Source organism: Enhydra lutris, unplaced genomic scaffold (assembly GCF_002288905.1).
Source record: "Enhydra lutris kenyoni isolate GAN:26980312 unplaced genomic scaffold, ASM228890v2 scaffoldscaffold6, whole genome shotgun sequence".
Classification (NCBI taxonomy): Eukaryota; Metazoa; Chordata; class Mammalia; order Carnivora; family Mustelidae; genus Enhydra; species Enhydra lutris.
The window spans coordinates 16,075,591-16,097,476 of record NW_019154090.1 but is presented as its reverse complement, the minus strand read 5'-3'; the positions used below and the strand labels follow the sequence as shown (position 1 = coordinate 16,097,476).

At 47.6% G+C, this 21,886-nt stretch overlaps 1 protein-coding gene across 2 annotated transcripts in view; it reads left to right on the top strand.

Moving 5' to 3' along the window:
- The first annotated feature begins 16,442 nt into the window (after positions 1–16,442).
- LOC111141674 (TOX high mobility group box family member 2) overlaps positions 16,443–21,886 on the top strand; it is a 126,928-nt gene continuing 121,484 nt past the window's right edge. For both annotated transcript variants that reach the window (XM_022494420.1, XM_022494418.1), the window contains exon 1: positions 16,443–16,541. In XM_022494420.1, coding sequence (XP_022350128.1) covers positions 16,443–16,541 — 99 coding nt within the window. The remainder of the gene's footprint in view (positions 16,542–21,886) is intronic.

Genomic DNA, 21,886 nt, shown 5'->3' with positions numbered 1-21,886 from the left:
ACCCATCTGTGAAAAGCCTACAAGGACCGTGGCACATAGGATGTGTGTGATTTTCCAGAGGCACGGGTTTAATTGTGCTCACTGTTAGGTTGGCTCAAGTTAGCGGGGGGTGGGCCCAGCACCGGCCGGTCTCTTCATAAGACTCACAGTGCTTTAAAAACTTTAGTTGATTCTCTTATTTAATCTTAAAATTCTATTGCCAGTCTGGGCCACTCCCCTGAGCTCCTGACCCCTGTATCCAGCCCCCTGGCTGCTCTTTTCACTTGGAAGCAAATAGACATGTGCAATGGAATTTTGTCCCCCCAAAATTCCCAATCTCCCCAAACCTGCTTCACCCTCTGTCTCAGCGGCAGCTCACTTCATAGCGATTCTTAGAGTCTCTCAGGCTGAACATTCTAGTCCTCACCACTCTCACACTAAGGTATCTTTACCATCCTCGTGGCTCCCATTCCATCCAAAGCCACTGCCACCTTTCTCCTGAATAGGTGTCATGGCATCCGGACACTCTCCCCGTTTCTGCCCTTGACCTTCTCCAGTCAAATGTCGCCTTCCCAGGAGTCCTTCTACAAATACACCACCCCACATGCAACCCCTGTCTCTCAGTCCATTCTTCTGCTTGATTTTTCTTTTCTGCACTTACTACTAGATCTTATAATTCTGTTTATTTTGTGATCTTCTGAACTCTGTTATAAGTTCCACAAAGGCATGGATTTTTGTCTGTTCTATCGGTCCTGGGTCCCCAGTATTTAAAACTGTGCCAAGCAATAGATGCTCAGTATGTATTTGTTGAAAGAAGGAGTAAATGAATTGCCTGCAACATCTAGGCGTTATCGTCTGCATTTGATTGACCAGGAAATGGAGGTTCAGAAGATAAGTCATTTTTCCCAAGGCCACACCATGTGTTGAGAGAAAAGCCAAGTTTTGAAATTAGGACTGGCATACTGCAGAGATCATTTCTCCACATGTGGAGGAGGGGCAATTTTTGCAATCTACCACAATTTCCTGCTAAATGTAGCTCCTGCTTTTGCATTTCAAATCAAGATTGCTATAGTCATAGATCAACATGAAAGCTTAACTTGAAGACAAAGGCTTTCTTGCCCCTGTCTCCTGGAGCTTCTGCGCTGGGCCAAGCTAACGCTGGAGGCATCCAGACAGCTGTCGTCAGTACTGACATGCTAAGAAGTTGGACCCTCATGGCTCTTGTGCCCACTGTTCCCACTGGTGAGGAATCATAAGGAGGAAAATACCCAAACTGTGGGGATACCCATTTGCATAACAATATTTACCACTGAATTACTCAGAATCCATTTGAGTTTCAACTCTGAGGAAAAGATAGCACAAAGGAGTGATGCGGGAGGCAGGAGGAGGAGTAGAGAAGTGTGGTATCCTGAAACTCAAGTAAAAAGTACATCAAGGAGGATTCTAGAAACAAGGTCAGGAAATGGTCCTGTGGGGAGAGAATAGGGAGTTTGCACTGAAAGATATAGAGTAGGACTTATATATATAATAAATATAATAATAAATAACAGTCCGTCCTATCCTGGGTAAGATCTAGTATAGCAAGGATGTTCATTCTTCTAAGATTGGCCTTTAATTCAGTGTAATCCCAATAAACACACATATACACCCCAAATTGATGGAATTTAATAAGATTATTATAAATCTGGAACAATAGGTATGAAAGAACAGAATGAAATTTTCTGAAAAGGAAGCATAATCCGTGGGACTTACCTTACCCTTTTCCCAAACCACGTTGTAGAGTAAAGTCATGAAAACCACAAAAGAGACATGGATGCTGAGAACAGGACACGGAGTAGAGGACTCGACCCGAGGACCCTCCCTTGGCTGTTTGGCATACAACAAAGCTGGTGTTTCACATTTGGGAAGGAAATGATGAGTTATTCAGTAAATCATATCTAAATTGGCTGGTCATTTGGATTAAAAAAGTTAAACCAGAAACTGTCCTTGGGTCTTTACTCCCAAATAAGCTTCCAAGCTAGATCAAAGATGAAAAGAGAAAAAATTTCATCTGTAAATCTATCCAGTATTGAAAAAAACAAGAGAATATTTTAGCAAACTTTAGAAAAACTAAAGGAAATGGCAGGTGATTTAGTTGCCTGAAGATAGATTTCTATGGAGCAAAAAAAGTTGTAACGTTAAGAGAAAAATATCAATGTGGAAGAAAAACTTTAAAAATATGTATGGGGGAGGGGTTAATATCATGACAATTTGGAGTAAGGATAAAGTTGAGGGTTAAATAAATACTTAGGGAGGAAGAGCCTTAGACTCTGTCCACCCCCATTTCCTGCAGGTGTCCACCTCTCTGAACCCCTCCTAGACAGTAGCTTCCACGTGGGCAGGCTGGACCATGGGGATATTCCCAAGTACCAGGATCTGAATGCCATCCCCCCACCCCTTGCCCCCAACTAACCCTCCACTCCAAATGGCCTACCCTGGACACTCTGGCTCTCTTCCCTCCCCCAAGTGGTAATGATGGGGACCAGGAGGAGTCCTGTGAGTCCTCTTCCCCTCAGAGTGTGATCCTATGGAACTTGAGGCCATGCTGGGCATCTGAGCTGGAGGGGGCGAGGCTGGGCCTGGTGGGTGGGGGATGAGGTGGGGTGCAGAGTCCCAGGGTGGGGCATGGTGAGGAGATTTGGAAATCATGAGCAACATCTAGGAGGGGAGTTGAGGAAAGGAAGATTTGGGGGTAGGAGTTCAAGGCAGGCAAGATTCAGGAGCAGAGCAGAGGTGGGTGGCAGAGGGGGGTGTCATAGGTCCCAGAGCTGTCACTTTGCAGTTCCAATCCTCCAATTTACAATGAGTTTCCTTTGCTCTGGGGAAATTACCCTCATGTCCTGTTTTTAGGAAATAAGGTGATGTGTGGAAGTAATGCCCATCTTGAGACATTACTTACTTCTTTGGCTCATTCATTGAACAAATGATGTACTGATTATTTACTCTGAGCCATAGTGAACCAGGCTCTGGGATAGTCTCCATTCCTCTGCATTTATAAATTTTAAGACAATGTAAGAATGTTTGGATTTAACATGGAAAATCACAAATAACAGTGTTCTCCACTAGTTCTAATTTGCTGCCTTTCATGGGGGTCAGAGGAATGCAGGGTGTGGATTTCCATCTTAAATTTATTGCACCTGCTGTGTCCCCGTGTACTGGGAGTACACAGCTGATGATCCTTAATCCTTGCTTACTAATTTAATATGAGGCCCCCAAACCAGGATCACACAGTATCCAACATGAAACAACCTTTGGACTACACAGTCTGCTCCAAAGCAGCTGAGATCAGTTGCCTTTTTGGCATTTGATTTTTGGTGCTGGGCCAAAAAAGGGGGGGTGGGATTGGGAGACTCTCACTATAAATGCAGCGTTTAATCCACTGTCACTTTGTAAGGGTCCCATTGCATTTTTGATGGAGAAGATGTTTTTCTGGGTCCAACTTCAGGACAAAGGGAAATGTAACCAACGCAGGGCAGAGTTGATAGTGTTTAAAAACATGTTCAAAGATCTTATACTTTGTTACTGAGTTGCTGAGCAATAATGGAAGAATTCCTGACACAGCAGGGTGAGCCTGGCTAAACTGGGCCCAGGGACAACAGGGAGGAGGGGCCTTTATTCCCCAGTAGAATGCAGGCTGGATTTCAGTTCTACTCACCTCCTTTGTGCAGTATACAACTTATACATCCGTGCATGATCACCTTGACTTTGAGCTCCTAAGCCTGTGTTATGGGATCCTCCCTCAGGCTTTGCCTCTTTAGCTATATCCAGACACTCTCTGCCATCCCCTATATTCTCTACCGATAACTAGCTTCATGGGGTGCTCTGCACATAATGGGCTATTTCCCACCATTCTGCCCTTGCTTATTGTCCTTTCTTCTGACTAAAGCTCGGTCAGCTCCTCGTCATTCCTGAGACTTTGTTTGGGAGGGTCTTTATCCCAAAAGTCCATCTGTACCCCTTCCATCTTCCCTTCTTGCCTCTTGCAACCTCCACCGCCGACACCTGCAGCCTCTGAGTAACCCCCTTTGGCACTTACCGCCCTCCACTATTGGTGTCTGCCCACACATCTGTCTAAACACCCCTGGTCTGCCGTCTTGATAGCCTGCCCCAGCCCTGAACCTGGCGGCAGAGGAGAGCAGGAAACAGAATCAGATGGGGAAATGGCTCCAGCCCCAAGAAGTAGTTGATAGGATGGAATGAGTCCCTTCTGATAGACTCCTTCAGTATGACTTGCTCTCGAGTTTGTGCCCTGTGTGCTGGACCCTGCGCTGGCCCTGGTGCACAGTGAATAACAAGACACTGTCTGTGGCTCTGCCAGAGCCCCAGTCTTAGCTTCCATATACATCACTGGAAGAGAAAGAGAAGTGTGAAGTGGTGATTCTGGTTGGAGCCAGGACAAAAGGCCTATAGAGCCTCCAATGGGCCTAACCTGACAGGGGTAGGGTGAGGAGCCCATGGCTCTGGGAGCAGAAGGAGGGCAGCAGCCTGAGCCTGAGGCTCTTCTCTACCCTCCTGGAACTTTTAAGAGCCTAAGCCTTGCTCTCAGGTGACCAGCTCCGCCAGCTTGGGCCAGGCCCTGCACCCCCACACTCCCACCTCCCAACTTCACCTTTGAGGAGGGAGGACGCTCCAAGCCTAAATGACCCTTGGGCCCTGGATCTGATCGGATTACGGGGTGGGGGGGGGGGGGGGGGGGGGCGGTGCTCCCCTTAGCTCCAGCCCCTTGCTGTCAACTGCAGGGGCCACAGCAGAGCCAGCAGCCATCAGGATCATTCTCTGGGCCAGCGCCAGGCCACTTGCTAAAATTTGAAAAGCCCATCTGCTCACCCACTGCTGCTAGAGTTGCCATTTTAATAACCAAGTTTAGGAGATTCAATTAAGATTGGGAGCCTCATCCCTCTTCCAGGTAGGCCTTACACTTGGTGTTTTTCTTTGCGAGAGCATGAGTGGGGCCCTGTGCAGGGGTTTTTGTACAGCAAGTAGCGCAAAGAGAGAGAAAAGAGAAAAACAACTTTGGTTCAAAGATGCCAATAATAGGGGATTTCTTTTCTCCATCTCCCCATGGAAGGTTGTCAACAGTGCAGGCATAATCAGGCTGGCGACTGCCCTGCTCAGAGAGGGGGACGTGTGCTCCTTTGTTATGATGGGCTGAATAGGATGTCCCTGCACCCAGACCTGGCCTCCCAGCTAACAAAGGGCCCCTTTGTCACCCCAGGCAAAGAGTGCTGCAGAGGTTGCCACAGCAACTCAGGGACAGAGACTTAACGTGCAAGTGACATTTCAGATGAGAAACGGGCATTCAAAAATTCAAATTTCTTTATGTATAGTGGTTTCCTTCTCAGGGTATTTTAAAACAACCATATAGCAAATGAAAAAAAAAACAAAAAACAAAAAAACAACCAACAGTAAGTATAAAACCAAGCGAACAGACATCACAGCAAGTCAGCATGCTGGTTCTTCCTCCCTTCATGGGTCAAAAGCTACCATTGCGGCTCCTGAGTAAGCTGTTAAGTTCTTCTTATCCAAAAGGTAATTGGACACCATTGCAGAAAGTTTGAAAAAAAAAAAAAATCATCTAGAATTCCACCTCCTGGACCCAGGACATTTTTTCCTTGTCTCTGTGTCTGCCTCCCCTAAGTAACTGTGGGTGATCCACTTCACGCCAGGCCAAGAGCTGGGGCGGGGGATGCAAAGATAAATCGAGTTCTTGTCTGCAAGGTTGACGGTCTGGTGGGGTTCCCATGTACATGTGATCTCGGTACACATCTACTCTACTCGGCCCTTAGGTGGGGTCTAGACAGTCCCCATCAGAGGGAGTAACCGATGCTGTATGGGGAAAGGGGGCGAGCAGAGCTTGATGGAGGAGGAGGAACTTGAGAAGTGATTTGCTGCCAACTGGCACTTTGTTGCTATTCGCTGGATGAAATGAGGGAGGAGGGGGGAAGCGAGGCAGAGGGGGAAGGGTTTTCTCTGCATTCTTTAAAGGGGAAAGCATAATAAACAGCAGCACGCAGGCAAAAGTGTCAGACAGAGATGTCTTCTCAGACTGGCCACCACGACACCCAACACTTTATTATGACAGTTTAACAAAAATGTTGAAAGAATATTACACGTGAATACCTGTATATCCACTGCTTGGATTCAGCCGTTAACATTTTCTCTCCTGGCTTTATCACATATTCATCTATCCAGCCATTTCCCTATCTGTCCATCAATCCATTTCATTTTTTTGGATACAATTCAAATGCAATTATCCTTTAACCCTAAAACACATCAGTATATCATTAATTAGAGTCCAAAATTTGTTTATACTTTTTCTTTTGCTTTGAAATGTACGTGCAATGAAATGTACAAATCTTAAATGTACATTAACTGAGGTTTGACAGTTGCATCTGCCAATGTAACCCAAATCTTTATCAAGATATTTAGAACATTGTGATCCCTCCAGAAAGTTCCCTCAGGCTCCTTCCCAGTCAGTCCCTGCCAACACAAGCTCTTTCTCACACACACCATTTTGTCATTTGCTTTTCATTTACTATTACAGTGCAGTTAATTTCCATGTTGCTTCCTATTCTTCATGGTAATTCATTCTTCTGTCCACTCACTCCATCTTTTAGTCACTCGGGGTCTGCTCTGTCCCACGTGCTAAGGAATGAGCCTATACGAGCTGGTGTACAGGGCCCCAGAACCAGGTTGTTTGGGTTTGAGTCTCAGGTCAGAGTTGTCAAGGGCTCACCTCACGTAACCTCTCCAAGTTTCACTTTCCTGCCAGCCTAGCGATGGGGAGAGCAACCTCCCACAGTGGCTGGGAGGATTAGGGGACCAATTCCTATCAAACATTTAGTATGTAGTAACTGCTCAATAAATAGTTTTCTTGAGTGAGTCCGCAGCTGAGTGGTTGCTGTCAGCACATCAGGACTTGGAAACCCTTTTTTTCATGGCCATTAACCAAACTGCTGTCTCTATCCAATTTAGGACATTGTGAGTCTTACTCCTCTGGACTAGGAAATTAAGACTTCTGCAGAATGTTTTCCTTGAGGATCCCAGGGAGGAGATTTGGAGGGGAGTGATCAGAAAGTTGTACATCTTTTATTTTAGTGTACTTGTTCTGATGTTTCCCATAAGGCTGAGCCTGTTGACAAAGCTACCAGAGCTTAGGGACCAGCTGTCACTATAAGGAATTTTGTCACCTATCTTCCTCAAGGTGAGAAGTAGCAACCAACTCTACCTTTATTCTCCTTTGCCCAGACCTGTTCATGGCTGAGGCCACTATAAGTGACAGAGAATACTGGGTGCGTCAGCTGAAGATGGACCCAGGGGTGGAGCTAAGAAACACCCATCTTTTTCATTTCTGTAGCTCCTACTCATCCTGCAATGCCCTGCTCTACATCACATCCTTCAGGAAGCCCTCCTTTGTGTTCCCATTCCACTTTGTACTCAACCTCTATTGTGTTTATCGCGTTAAGTGACTATTGGCTTGTCCGTCTCTCCAGTTCAGCTGTAAGCTCCTTGAGAACACAAATTATGTTTCAATCATAGTTGAATCTCTGGTCTCTGGCGTGTGCTCAAAAATATTTTTTGTATATTAACTTAATGAGCATTTATGAAATGCTAAGTGCCAGGTACTTTACAAATACTATCTTTTTTTTTTTTAAAGATTTTATTTATTTATTTGACAGACAGAGATCACAAGTAGGCAGAGAGGCAGGCAGAGAGAGAGGGAGAAGTGGGCTCCCTGCTGAGCAGAGAGTCCGATCCCGGGCTCGATCTCAGGACCCTGGGATCATGACCTGAGCCAAAGGCAGAGGCTTTAACCCACTGAGCCATCCAAGTGCCCCACTATCTTTGTTTTTAAAAATGTTAATATTTAAAAAAAAAACAGTAACAGTAGGAAATTTGGAGAGTAGAGCAGAATATGGAAAATAGAAAATATAGATTACAGAAAAAAAATAGTGACATAGACAAACCTTGAGTATAATTGATTTAAAAAAAAGGGAAACAACATTGATAATAGATACAATAGAATATTTTTTGTTGAAGTATAGCTGACTCACAATGTTACATTAGTTGTAGGTGTACAATATGGTGATTCAACAAGTCTGTGGGTTAGGCTGTGTTCACCACAAGTGTATCCAACATCTGTCCCCTAAAATGCTATACGATACCGTTGACTGTTCCCTACACATACCTTGTATCACTGTAACTTAATCATTCTGTAACTGGAAGTGATACAGAATTTTTAAAACTGTAAAGTAATACTAAAACCAAATTTACATCCATACATTTGCGAAGTTAGAGGAAATGAACAACTTTCTAAAAAAGTATAGCTTACCAAAATTTACTGAAGAAAAATATGAGGCATAATGATCCAATTATAATTTAAGAAGCTGAATCAGTTATCCAAATTCTTCCTCCCCAAGTAATTAGGCAAAATAATTATAACCTTGACACACAAAGCTTGGGCACAACAGCATAAAAAAAAATGTAAGACCAATTTCAATTACTGACATGGTTATCAAAAAACATAAATGAAATAATTGCAAATGGAATTTAGCGGGATTAAAAAACAAATTCCAGCCAAATATAAGTTCTAACAGTTTTTGCTAGGAATTCAAGGATGGTTCAATACTAGCTTCAAAGATAAAATCCAGGTAATTATTTCAGTAGATGCTCAAAAAACATCATGGTCCATAACTAATGCCGGAAGAAAATCTCTTAACAGACAAAAAATAAAAAGAAGCTATTAATTGATGAGGAGTGTTACCAAAAGTTTACAAGAAGTATCTTACTTAATAGCTTAATAGTAAATGTAAGGAATGTGTTTACTGAAGTAAATAATAAGACAAGAATGCCTGATATCCACACTTTTATTTAACTTTGATCTGGGAGGTGCTGGATAATGCAGTAAGAAAAAAACAAAAAAGTGGTAAGATGATTGAAAAGGAAGAGCAGAACCTCTTTCTCTCTCTCCAGATTACATGATCATTTACCCAGAAAATCTATAGGAGAGAAACTCTTGACACAAACAAGACAATTTGGTTAAGTTTCCTTTTTATTAAACATTTTTTTTAATTTATTGCCAGAGAGAAAGAGAGCAAGCCAGAGAGCACAAGCAGGGGGAATGGCAGAGGGAGAGGGAGAAGCAGACTTCCTGCTGAAGAGGGAGCCTGACGTGGGGCCCAATCTCAGGACCCTGGGATCATGACCTGAGCCAAAGCTAACACTTAACTGACTGAACCACCCAGGTGCCCCAATTTGGTAAGTTTCCTAGGCACAAGATAAGCATTCAAAGTTTTAATAGTATTCCTATAGATTGATAGGTTATATACATCGAGAAGATACACACACACATATATGTGTATGTATATATATATAAATTTATACAAATGTATATAAAATATATATTATATTGAATATATTAAACATTAAACAAATTATGTAAATTAAATATATTAAAATATAAATTTATAACTATATATATAAAATCTCAATGGATTGAAAGACTCTTAAAATTTTTTAATTCTCCCCAATTTAATAATTAAATGTAATTCCAATAAAAACACTAACAAAGTTTTTCTTTTTTGCTTCAGCTGAAATTTATAGGTAAGACCAGAGAGGTGTAGTGTGGTCGAGTGGTCATGAGTGTGGGCTTCGGAGCCAAACGGGCTAGTTGCAAATCCCAGCTACACCACGTACCGACTGTACGTAAGTTACTTGGCCTCTCTCTACCCAATTTTCCTTATTTATAAACCAGGGATAATAGTAGTACATACCTCCAGGGGTTGTTGCTGAGATTCACAGAGGTACTAGATGTCCAGCTCTTAGCACGGTGCCTGCCGCACGTGTAGCACACGATGATTCTTAGCTGACAGAAGTGCTTCTTTTTATTTCCCCCCAGATAGCTAGACACCATGATGTCTTATTTCTGCTTTGATTGGGGTTCTGTCACATTTAACTTTTTTGATTTCTCTCCTTATGTAGCCAGCACACACTACTGCACAGGTGTGCACATGGCTGACAAGGGTAAGCCCTTGAGACTTCTCGGGGAGCATGTTCTGGGTAACTCACCCGTTACAAACTCCTTGAATTGTAAGGCAGCGTGCACCACATAATTTAAACCCGTGGGGTAGAAGGAGCATGGATTTCAGCTATGAATCCCAGTTCCAAGACATCCTAGCTGTTATAACAGCTATGCATTGGGATAGACAGTAAGTGCGCTTGGAGGCGAGCGTGGCAGAATGTGTAAACTTGAGGAATCTCTGTGTTGTACACCTGAAACCAATGTAATGTTGTGTGTCAACTATCCTCAAGGAAAAAAAAGGAGAAGTTTTGGCTCTGGGTGGGTGCCTGAGGCTTCAGGAGTGTCCCTAGGGCTCAGTTTCTTCATTTATAAAAAGTGTTTTGATAATAATGCCCACTTGGAAGGCTGGTGAGAGGATCCCCAAAACTCAGGGGCTGGTTTTTAGCAGGTACTCCATGGACTTTCCATGGACTCTTCCCATACCCCCCTCCTTCTATCCAGCCCCCACTTCCTCACCCCAGGAAACCCCAAGGAGTGTGAAGTCTCCCAGATGAACCTTGGTACTGCCGTTCTGGAAAGCTGGAGAGGGATTCAAGAGTGGGGCATCAGGGAGAAGTCTCCTCCTTTTGTGAGGGGACTTTGGAATCCTTGACTAGGAAAACATCACTTAATGACTCACAATTTAATAGAGCTTCAGAGTTTTAGAAGTGCTTTGCTGTTTCATCATTGCTTGTCACAACAGACACACACGGTAGGCTTTACCCGCCCATGTTGCAGAAGTGGAAACTGAGGCTCAAAGAGGTGTAGTGATTTGCCCAAGGTCAAACAAGATGTTGAGCAGAACTCAGGACTTAAATTCTGAACCTTTGGCCTCTCATGCTTTTTTCTGTTCAGGGGCCTGAGGGTGAATCATCTTGTGCCAAGCCACACATGCATTGGTCCATTTGGTCTTTGGTCCAGCAGACATTTGGAGTGGAAGCTGTGGACTGACTTGGCTGGTTGTCAAAAATAAAGGACAGGCTGGAGTGCTGTTGTGGGAATATGATGGCCAGGGCCCTAGGGATGCCCAACTACTGCCCATAGTCACCCATCTCAACCCTGTCCCAAAGGAGATGCCTGTGTGCACGCACACACACATAGAACGAGCATGCCTAGGACAGCAGAGTTCTGCCCTCTTATGGGATGGATTGGAGTCCTGTTGCAGACACGCTGGTGCTCCATCCAGATCCCCACAAATCTTACCATTCCAGCACATGACACCCCAAATGCTGACTGCTCGTACCTGTATCTCTTTGTCTTATGGCTTTCTCTGGTTTCCAGAAACCCATTCTGCCTGCCAGCAGGACCTAGGGAGGTCCTTCAAAGCCCTGTCTCTGCTGGAGGAGGGCACGACATATCCATGCTCTCTTAGTTCCTGTGCTGGTTGCTGGAGGCATCAAGATCAGTGGGACATTGTCCCTGACCTGGAGATACTCATGGGGCAAATGTATTCCTAAGGTTTGGTGAAATTGTTCTGTGTGCAGACCGTTACTGGAGCAGCAAACTGAAACACTGAGTTGGAGTCTTGGAGAAGTCTTCACCAAAGAGCTTTTACTTGATTTGGGTCTTAAAGGAGGAGTTGGAATTTGTTAGGGTTTTCATGGTGGACAGAAAAGAGAATAGTCAATTATGCCCAGATCCTTAAACTTCCTGGCAGGAAGTGACAAATAACATTTCCACTTATGTTCCCTTGGCTAATGCAAGTCACACCGTCATACCTAACTTCAAGGGGAGGGGAAGTATAATTCTACCAAATACCCATATGAAGACTGAGACAGAATATTAATGGTGAGACCTAAGGACTTCCACAGCTGGGTATTTAGCTCCTTGGCCAGAGCTCTTTCTAGAGAGTTGGTCATTTTGATTTAAAGCCACGACATTCCTCAGGTAATGGGGCCATAGTTGGAGTAGGACTGATTTCTCTTTGGGATCCTGGAGTTAAGTGGACATGTCTTGTATTAACACATGTCTGTATTTGATGCTTTGACATCTGGGGCCTTGAGGACCCTGGACAGGCTGCCCCTTCTAGAGTTAGTCAATTCCAAGAGATAGTAAACAGCTGTCCTGTGCATGTGTTTTAAAATGTAAACCAACCAGTCTGGAGCCCATACCACCAACCACCTCCTTGACTGAGCTCTCACACACCAGGCCACTATCCACCTGCCCTCATCACCCAGGGCCAGGTACCAGACAATTAACATCAGTCCCTAGGCCTGGAGCCCACTGAAATTATTCGAACTAGCCAATCCTAAGTCTGCTTACCCTACCTCACCTATTCTTTTTCCACGGGAAACCACAGTAAATGCTTTTGCCCACACTTTTCCCCTCTCCCTCTGCCTCTGAACAATGCATATGCTTCCTCGTGTGCCCCACCCCATCCCACCTCCATAGCGTGGTGTGCCTCCTCTTGGGAACTGTGAGTAACAAACTGTCTTTTCAATGGCAACTGTCTCCTGATCTGTTTGCCTTGTCATATCTAAATAGTAAAACATATTAAGGCATATGTATATTCCTGATATCTCAGCTCTTCATAATACTAGATGCTGAGAACTGGGAGATGTACAGGAAGATATTCTGGGTCCCCAAACTGGGTTGCTGAAGGCAGAAAATGGCCAAGCTGTCTTTAGCCAGCTGGTTACTTGCTGAGACCTGAGACTCCCCTCTCACATATTCTGTATGGAGTCAAAAGGAAGAGAGGGAGGATTAAGCCCCACTCTTATCCTGAGGACAGCAAAGGAGGCTGGATATTTCTTTGGGGGAAAGTGAGTCATCAACTTCCTATCTGATCAATTGCCAACATGAAAGGGCAAGTCCAGCTTTGGATCTGCATGACTTCCTTGCAGGGCTCCCTGTTGGCCTTCCCAGAGACCTCCTTGGTGCTGACGCTCTCCTTAGGGAAGGGAGTGGACATAGGGAAGAGACAACATCATGGTGTTGCTGCTGCCTGCAGACACTTAGAGAAGTCAAATGGTTGCCTGGAGCTGACCCGTTGCACGTGGGCCTCCATACTGTGCTGGCTGTTGTTATATAGCTCTGGTCAGAGTTAGTGCGACCAGGACTGTGGAAGTAAGGGCAGTGAGAAGTGCTCCAGGTGGGATTTCTAGGCTTATGTACTGCTAATTGGTCCTGCTATTAACACTGTGATGCTGAGCATTCCTCTCTGGGCCTTACTCTTCTCATCTGCAAAATGGATACAGCAGTCTTATTTCCTGACCCACAGGATTCCCGTGGAGATTGACCTCCCCAACCCACAGCAGACATATCTACAAAAAGGGACAAAACAACATAATGAAATTAAACAAACAAAAACTATAGCAGGCGCTATCATTAATGGTGAAATGCTGATAGCTTTCCTTCTGAGATCAGGAAAGAGACAAGGATGCCTGCTATTATTACTTCTTTCCAACACTGTACTGGTAATACTAGCCAGTGCAACAAGGCAAGAAAAAGAAATAAAATGTATAAGGATTGAAAAAGTAGAACTCTCATTTTTACGGATGAGATAGAATATGGCATATTTTTTTAAAAGCTAAAGAATCTACAGATAAATTGTTAGAATGAGTGAGTTTGGCAATGTTGCTGAATACAAGGGCATTATACAAAAATCTATATACGTTCCACATCTATATTACCAAGTAACAAATCACCCCAAAACCTCATAGCTTAAAATCACAATAATGTTTTATTATCTCTCATGGTTTCTGTACATTTTGGATTCAGGGAGGGATCAGCTAGGGTTTTTCCAGGTTTTTTCATATGGTTGTAGTCAAACAGTAGATGGAACTGGAACAGTAGGGGGGTGATCCAACTGGGGACTGGTGAGTCATCTTACTCTTTGAGTCTCAGGTTCTTTGCATATGGATTCTATGTGTAGGTTATTTCAGACTTCTTTAAAGTACAACAGCCCCAGATTTCTTACATAGTGGCTTCTGGTTCCAAAGACAAATGTCCAAGAGAAGGAGCCAGGCAGAAGTTGTATCAACTTTTATGACCTAGACTCAGAAGTCATGTGTCATTTCTGCCATATTACATTTGTTGAAAACCATTCACTAAACCCATCCCTTTTATAGGGGAAACTTATTAGACTCCACTCCGTGGAAAAGTGAAGGAATTTGTTGACTTGTTTTAAAACTACTGCACTTTATTTACCAAAAACAGAAAAATAAAAAGCCATATAAAGAAACTATTTATAATAATATCAAAGATATAAAACACTCAGGACTAAATCTAATAAAAGACATGTAAAGGCTCTACATAGAAACTTAAAAAAAAAAAAAAGTGAGGCATGTGGGTGGCTCAGTCGGTTAAATATCCAGCTCTTGATTTCAGCTCAGGTCATGATCTCAGGGTTGTGAGATCAAGCTCTACATCAGGCTCCATGCTCAGTAGGGAGTCTGCTTGAGATTCTCCCTCTCCCTCTGCCCTCTCTAAATAAATAAATAAATCTTAAAAAAGAAAGAAAACTAAAACATTCCTAAGAGAAAATGAAAAATGAAAAAAATGAAAAAACCTAAACAAATGAAGGGACATACCATGTTTATGGATAGCAAGACTTAATACTGAAAATGTTGATTTTACCCAAATTGATCAAAAGAGTCAATGTGATAGCAACATAGCAATCAAAATCCCAGCAGGATTTTGTGTGTGTGTGTGTGTGTGTGTGTGTGTGTGTGTGTGTGTGTGTGTAAACAGACAAGCTGATTTTAAAATGTCAGTAGAAGTGCAAATATCAAGAATAGCCAAGATAGTCCTGAAGGTAAACGTGTGTAGATCTATTCTATGGGGCACTTCCTATAAAGCTACAGAAAATCAGACAGTATGATAATGGCATAAGGACAGAAAAATAGGCTAACGGGACAGACTGGAGAATTCAGAAACAATCCATAGACATATGGATGACTTGATTAATAACAAAGTTAACACTGCAGAGAAGTGGGGGGAAAGGTGTTCTTTTCAATAAATAGTGCTGGGTCAGCTGGATGTCCAGATGGAAAAAAAAAGTAGAGGGGCCAATGGGAAATTCCTTCTGATGAGATTCGGCAATGTATTTCTAGAAACAATGACTGCTGAAATTTATTTGGAAGTTCTTTCCTTTCTGAGCAGTAATTTCCCTCTGCTGTTCCCAGACCTAGCTCGCAGTCAGGACCAACAAAGCTCAAGTAGCAGTTGGGAGCTAAGTTCCAAGCTGGCTCCTGAGTGGGCAACAGGCTCACTCCCTTTTCTCCAAATAGCATCACATGTCCAGCTGCCACCCAACAATCCCATTCTGACCCACTTCTGCCTCCTGGCCTCCTGGCACTTCCCAGCCAGGCATCCCAGTGTGCCAGAGCAGTGGTGCAGTAGTCAGTAGGGGTGAGGAAGTGGGGACTGCTAGTGTAGACAATTCTACAATCTGTAGATGAGAAGGGGAGGAGGAACAGGCCAGCTCCCACAGGTGATGTGAAGAGCTAGGGGGCTTTTTTCTCTGGGAGAAGGAGCCTGCTTCAGTCACCTTTCTGCTCCACCATGAGAGCCATTCCATTTCCCGTTCTCTATCTCCAGGAGAAGTTGGGGTAGGGGTCGGGGTGGGGTGGGTAGATTCTGGACCCTCAGAACTTCAATTTCCAGGCCCTTTCTATCGCCCGCCCTCTCCCTTTCATTAAAGGATACAGGGTCCTCTGCCTTCTCCCAGTTGTCTCAGACTTAGATCCTCGGGAGCGGTGGGCCCGCTCATTTGGAGCTTCATTACTGAAGTGACTGTCCTTGCTTCAGTTTCCTCAAACGTAAAGTGAGAGTTTAAGCTCAGCAACTCCCAGAGCCCCTCTCCCAGTGACTATGATCAGGATCAGTGGGACAAGGAGGGAGGGTCCGCTAAGATCAGCCGCAGGCGCTGGGCCGTGGTCCCCCAGGCAAGGCAGCACCCATCTTGGAAAGTGTACCTGTCACGGCCTTCCAACCCCGCCCCCACTTCCTAAATATGCCGGGTGGGCAGTGTCCCACTTCTGGGGAGGGCTGTCAAATGGGCTTCTCCTCCCCGCACCCTTGGTGGGGAAGGCGGGACGGAAAAGGGCCGTCTGAACGGGCGCACACCCTTCCCGGACCCCCGGGGGTGCAGAGCCCGGCGAGGGACCTGGCGGCGGCCCACCCCGAAGGATGGGACTCCTCCCCTGGGCCCGGGCCCCCGGCCCTCCGCGGCGCCCGAGGCCGAAACAATAGCGCGCGCGGGCGGGGCGGGGGCGGGGGCGGGGCGCTCTGCCGGGCCCCGCCCCCGGCCCGCCCCCCGCGCTCGCACACCCGCTCGCACACTGGCTCCTACCCGCCGCCCGCCCAGGCACTGCCCGCGGGAGCCGCCGCCGCCGCCGCCGCCGCCGCCGCCGCGCCCGCCATGGACGTCCGCCTGTACCCCTCGGCGCCCGCGGTGGGCGCGCGGCCCGGCGCCGAGCCGGCCGGCCTGGCACACCTGGACTATTACCACTGCGGCAAGGTAGGCGGGGGCCGGGGGTGGGCGCCGAGGCGGGCGCGGCCTGCCCGCGCCTTCGGACCTCGCGCCGCGGCGGGAGCGTCCCGGGCTGGAGTGCGGGGCAGGAATCACCTGGCGGCTCGGGACGGGGCACTCTCGGAGACCCACGGGGGTAGGTGCCGGCGGTGCCAATGTGCGGAGACCCTCACGCGCCAGCCCCGCCGACGGGCACATGCCACTCACATAGATAACCTCGCCGTTACACTCATGCCCTGAGTTATTCCGTTCACAGGCAGAAGTCACCTCGACAGTCACTCTCACGATGACACAGTGACACGTTCGCCCACGTCCCCCTGACAGCCTCACATTCATTCTCAGGCTGACACACAGTGACCCACTGTCACTCACATAGGCAGCCAAGCACCTACTTACGCTGTCTTACCGTCCCACACAAGTCACCCTAACAGTCATTTATACACAATGACATGGAGTCACTCACCCACGTACACTGTCACATCGCCACATACAAGTCACCCATTCACACAGTACGAGGCCACACACCCCGTTACATGTCCCCATCGCCTGTCACACCCAGTCACAGCTGGGGACAGTCACACAAAGAAGTTGCTCCGACAGTCAAACGCTCCCACTCACAGTCACTCACACGGGCGCACACTGTCACGCACAGCCACCCATGCACAGTGGACCTGAGACACACTCAACGCCTGGTCGTCACACAGCCGCATGCGGTCACGCCCAGCCCCCGCGCCGCCCCAGCCCTCACCCCGGTCACCAACTCGCGCGTCCGGGCTTTAACTTCCCGGCGCCGAGGCGCACTAACTGGCGGTTCACTAATTGGCCGTCACTGCCCGGCGGGGCCTGGGATTCCGAGCTGGCAATGGACAGTCTAAGCCTGACCCCTCCTGGGAACGGTGAGCGGGAGTCCGTCCAGGTCCCTCCAGGGACAACCCCCCCCCCCCCGCCCGCCTTTTCCGAGGTCACAGCCCGCAGCCGGGTCCCCGATGCTCTGCCAGGCGCGTCCTCCCGATGGAAGCTCGCGTGCCCGGCATCCCGACTGGGGGGCGTCCGATCCCCGCTCCCCACTCCCAGGCCGGCCCGGGACGTTTAGGGGCAGCTGCACCATCAGCGTCTCTTCCCTCGATGGAGGGGGGGAACTTTCAAACTTAGTTAGAGAGCCAGACGGTGGGTGCGTCCGGCGGTGGGTCGGTCCGGCGGCCAGCGCGTCGGTCCCGGGCAGGCGGGAGCCCAGCGCGGCTTTATCGTCACTCGGAGCCCGGATTGAACGGCGCGCGTGGGTTTCCCCGGGGCCCTGGCGCAGACGCGCGGGCTCGGTGGCGCTGCGTGGTGAGTGAGCGTCGGGTGGTTGGATGGGCGGCCCTCAGGGTCTCAACCTTACCCCACCCACCGGCTTTACTGTAGTCCCTTGCTGTGTGGATGCTGCGGGAAGGGGGCGTCCCCGCGCCGAACGCGGGGCCTAGCGGCTGGGCCTCCCTGAGTGCGTCCCCAGGCCCTGGGGAGCGGCTTCTAGGGTCACAGGGCAAAGCCCTCCGCAATTTCCCCCGGGTGGGGAGTGGGATCCTGGGCCAGTAGACCCTGGCGGCTTCGGGGCGAGGTGGGCGGCGAGTGAGGTCTCGCAGGGGGTGGGTGTGATTATCTTTGTTCGGTGACCGGCAAAGTTAGAAGCTGAAGAAGGGGATGGTGTCCTGAAGAGACGGCCGGTTCTCGGGCTATTTCCAGTCTGATGGAGGGAAAATTGATTAAAGTAGCAGGTGGAGTCTTGAGAGAGGAGAAGACCTTTGGGTGCCCAGGGCAGCTGGACTGTTTTCTGCCCTTGGCTTTATTTTTTTGAATATTAAGTTGGCAAGGTTCCAGCCTCTGGTTTGGGGATGTGCGTGGGGATCCGGGATTTCTGGCTCAGTGGGGGGAGGGTGGGCGGGGTGTGGCCTTTAGCCCAGAGTGCTCCTTTTGCGGGTGATGTTTCTGTAAACCCCACCAGAGTAGGGTGGTCCCATCTGAGGGATTTCTGGGGGTGGGGTGGGGGGGTGGTCACCCAGCTGAGGCCCCTGCCTTTATTCTGAAGCTCTGTAAAGCTCTGACTCAGCACCAAGGACTAGTGTGAAACCTGGCCAGCGAGGGAACCACTCAGGGAATGAGAAGCTGGTGTTTCTGGTTTCTGTCTGTGATCTAGGACCCCTGGCCCAGAGCCAAGGGTGTGTCCAGGTGGGCCACCAAGTTAGGTGAGAGAAAGGTCTGACTTTGCCCTTGGGTGTGATACCTGCTTCTTAATCTTCAGGCTTGTGGCAGGATGAGGCAGGGGAAGTCACTTGGCTTAACTAGGAGTGGGTCACATGCCTCTTGGTAGCAGATCCCAAGTGGGCAGTCATCTTTAGTGCTGGTGGTTGGGAGGTAGGGTGCATTGTGACCAGGGTCTGATGGTGAGGGACTGGGGAGGGAAATGCCCAGGCTCCATTCTTACAAGTGATCACTGTCAGAACTGGAGCAGAAACTGAGGTCTGAGGGACAGCCATGACCACACTCAGGGCCAGGACACAGCCTGCACACTGGAGGATTGGTCCTTGCAGTGCACACAAGAGGCTTGCCCCCACAGGGACCTAGGCCTGAGAAACACAAGGGCAAACATTTGCCCAAGTGATCCTGGACAACTATGGGACAGCTGACCCGGAAGGGCCCTCGGCAACTGTTCCCTTGGTGACTGTCCCCTTATTGATACTCTACACAGAGATTCCAGCCACTTTAAACCAAAGTCATGAGCAGCGGCTGTTCTTTTTGTATCTTTTGTTTGAGAAAATACATAACTGCAAAAGCTGCTATGGTTTCATTTTTGCTTTGAAATAGATGTTATTTTATTAATCACAATAACTATTAACATGCATTTGAAAAGTAGCTTACCAGATATGTGGCAGGCGTATTGCTCATTTCATGTAGCAACAGTGCCTCAGTGAGGATAGGAGCTTATGGCCCTGGGACTCCCAGGATCTGTGGCCCCATGCTGGGAACCACTGATCCTCTCCTTCTTCCTCGATTCCCAGAAGGGGAAACTGAGTCACAGGATAGTGAACTTACAGCTTACATAGCATGTGAAGAGCAGAGTTGAGGCCTGAACCCAAGTTTCTTGACTCCTAGCTTGACGCTTTAGGTGCCCTCCCCTCAAGTCTCTGTCATGGTTTAAGGACTAGGGAGAGAATGTGACACTCTTCCTTGGGTATCTGTGAAGTCCCTTCATTCAGACTTTGGCAAGGCACTTACCAGGCTCAGGGCATTGCCTGGGGTCCCCCACTCCACTATGGCAGGCTAGTGGAAACTGGCCATTGGAACCGGGCAAACGTGGGTTCAAATCACCAGTCGTGGCTTTGTGATCTAGGGCAAATGATAGCAACTCATTTTTTACTGAGATATGATTGACACAAAATAAAGTGCAAATTTCAGGTGCATAGTTCCATGAGTTTTGACAAATATGAACACCTGGATAACCACCATCCCAATCCAGATTTTGCTCATTTTCCATACCCCAGAAAGTTCCCTCATACTCCTTTCCAGCCCACAGTCTTTCCCGCCTCTACAGGAAACGACTTATCTGATTTCTATTATCGATTCTTTATGTTCAGTTTCAGTGTACCAAGTATACTTAAGTTCTAGAATTTCATATGCAGCATATACATCCTTGCATCTGGTTTCATTTTGCTCAAAGTATCAAGATTAATCTGTATTGTGTATATCCATAGTTCTGTTTTATTGCTAAGTAATATTACCTGGTATAAATGTAGCTCAATTGGTTTATCTGCTCACTTGCCAATGGATGTTTGGGTTTGTTTGCAGGTCGGGGCCATTATAAACAAAGCCTCTGTGAACATTTTTATACAAGTCTTTTCGTGAGACTTTGCATGTCTAATGAGCTCCCCGGTGATGCTACCGGCGGTCCAGCGACCACACTGTGTAGCAGTGGTTTGGTTGTTTGTGTACAGGTTTCTGTGGGCTCCCAGCATCTGGCACAGTGCCTGACCCACAACTACTCAGGAAATGAGTGCGTGGGTAAATGATGCAACTCCCCACCCACACAGCTCTGGGCACAGCATCTTGTATCTTGATGGGATCGACACAAGCCCGGCTAGTGAATGATCGGTGCCTCCTTGGGACGAAAACCCAAGGGGTGGGAGGTGCTGTCCCCACCTCACCTCTACTTAACATTTATGAGGCCTGCTTAGCATTTCTGGTGGCTGAGGTCCCCACTGCTTCTTTCTGCAGGGACACAGGTGGCTGTGGGTGGGACCCGTGGGCGGACCTGGGCCAGGTGAGCTCTGAGCTGAGATGGCTGGTTCCGGGGACTCTGGAGGATGGGAGGCAGCTCTTCTTTACTTTCTGTCTAAATGTGTTTCCCATAGCCCCTCCCCTAGTCTGTCCTGAGGGTCCTTTTGGCCAAACTTCTGTATGTTATGCATGTCAGGAGCCACAGCCTGGGCCTGGCACTGCTGCCCCCAGTCCGCTGGGTGATGTTGAGCGTGACCGTGACCTTCTCTGGGCCTCTGTTTCCCTCTTGGCAAAGGGAAAGCAAATCTGTGAACATCAGTCTAGTGAGATGGTGAGCTGTGGTAAGGAGAAGTAATGAACGAAGCCTGGGCATGTCTTTTATAATTGTAAAGTGTAGTACCCCCAGGAAGGATGAGGGTGCTACTTTCAGAGGAGATGTGCCCTCCTATGCTTCAGAGGGCATGAACCACGGTGCCTATCTTTGCTTTTGTATTCCCAGAGCTGGCCTGGCACATAGTACTCAATAAATATTTGCTGAATGAACGAATGCATTAATGAATTCAGGGCTTGCCAGTTTTCCTCTGTAGCTTCAGGAACTAAGCATCTCTTTGGCTCTTTTAAGATATCAGTGAGCACATCAAATCCAGGGCAGAGCAGGGGCCAAGAGTCTCTTGGCTGACCTGTCTTTCCCAGAGGAGCTTGCCCAAGTAGGACCAGAGGACAGAGCCCAGCACAGAGAGCAGCCAGAAAGCCTGGAAGAGCAGCTGAGTCCTTGCCTACAGGACGAGGAATCCCCCTGCAGGACTGCCAGCCCTGTGTGATTCCATAGGGCCAGCTGTTTTGCCTTTCTCATTTCCTAGAACTAGTTGCAAGATGTGAAGGCTGTGTAAGTTCTGGAACCTGGCAGAACCGGGTTTGCATGCTGCCTTCACCATCATCAGCACAGGCAAGTTATTTAACTTCCCTGTGCTTCCGTCTCCCCATCTGCAAAATGGGTACAGCAACACCTCCCCTGTGGGGTTGCCTTGAGGTTGGAAGTCATGCATATACTGCATGTGGCCCCAGCAGGAAACGCTTTCATT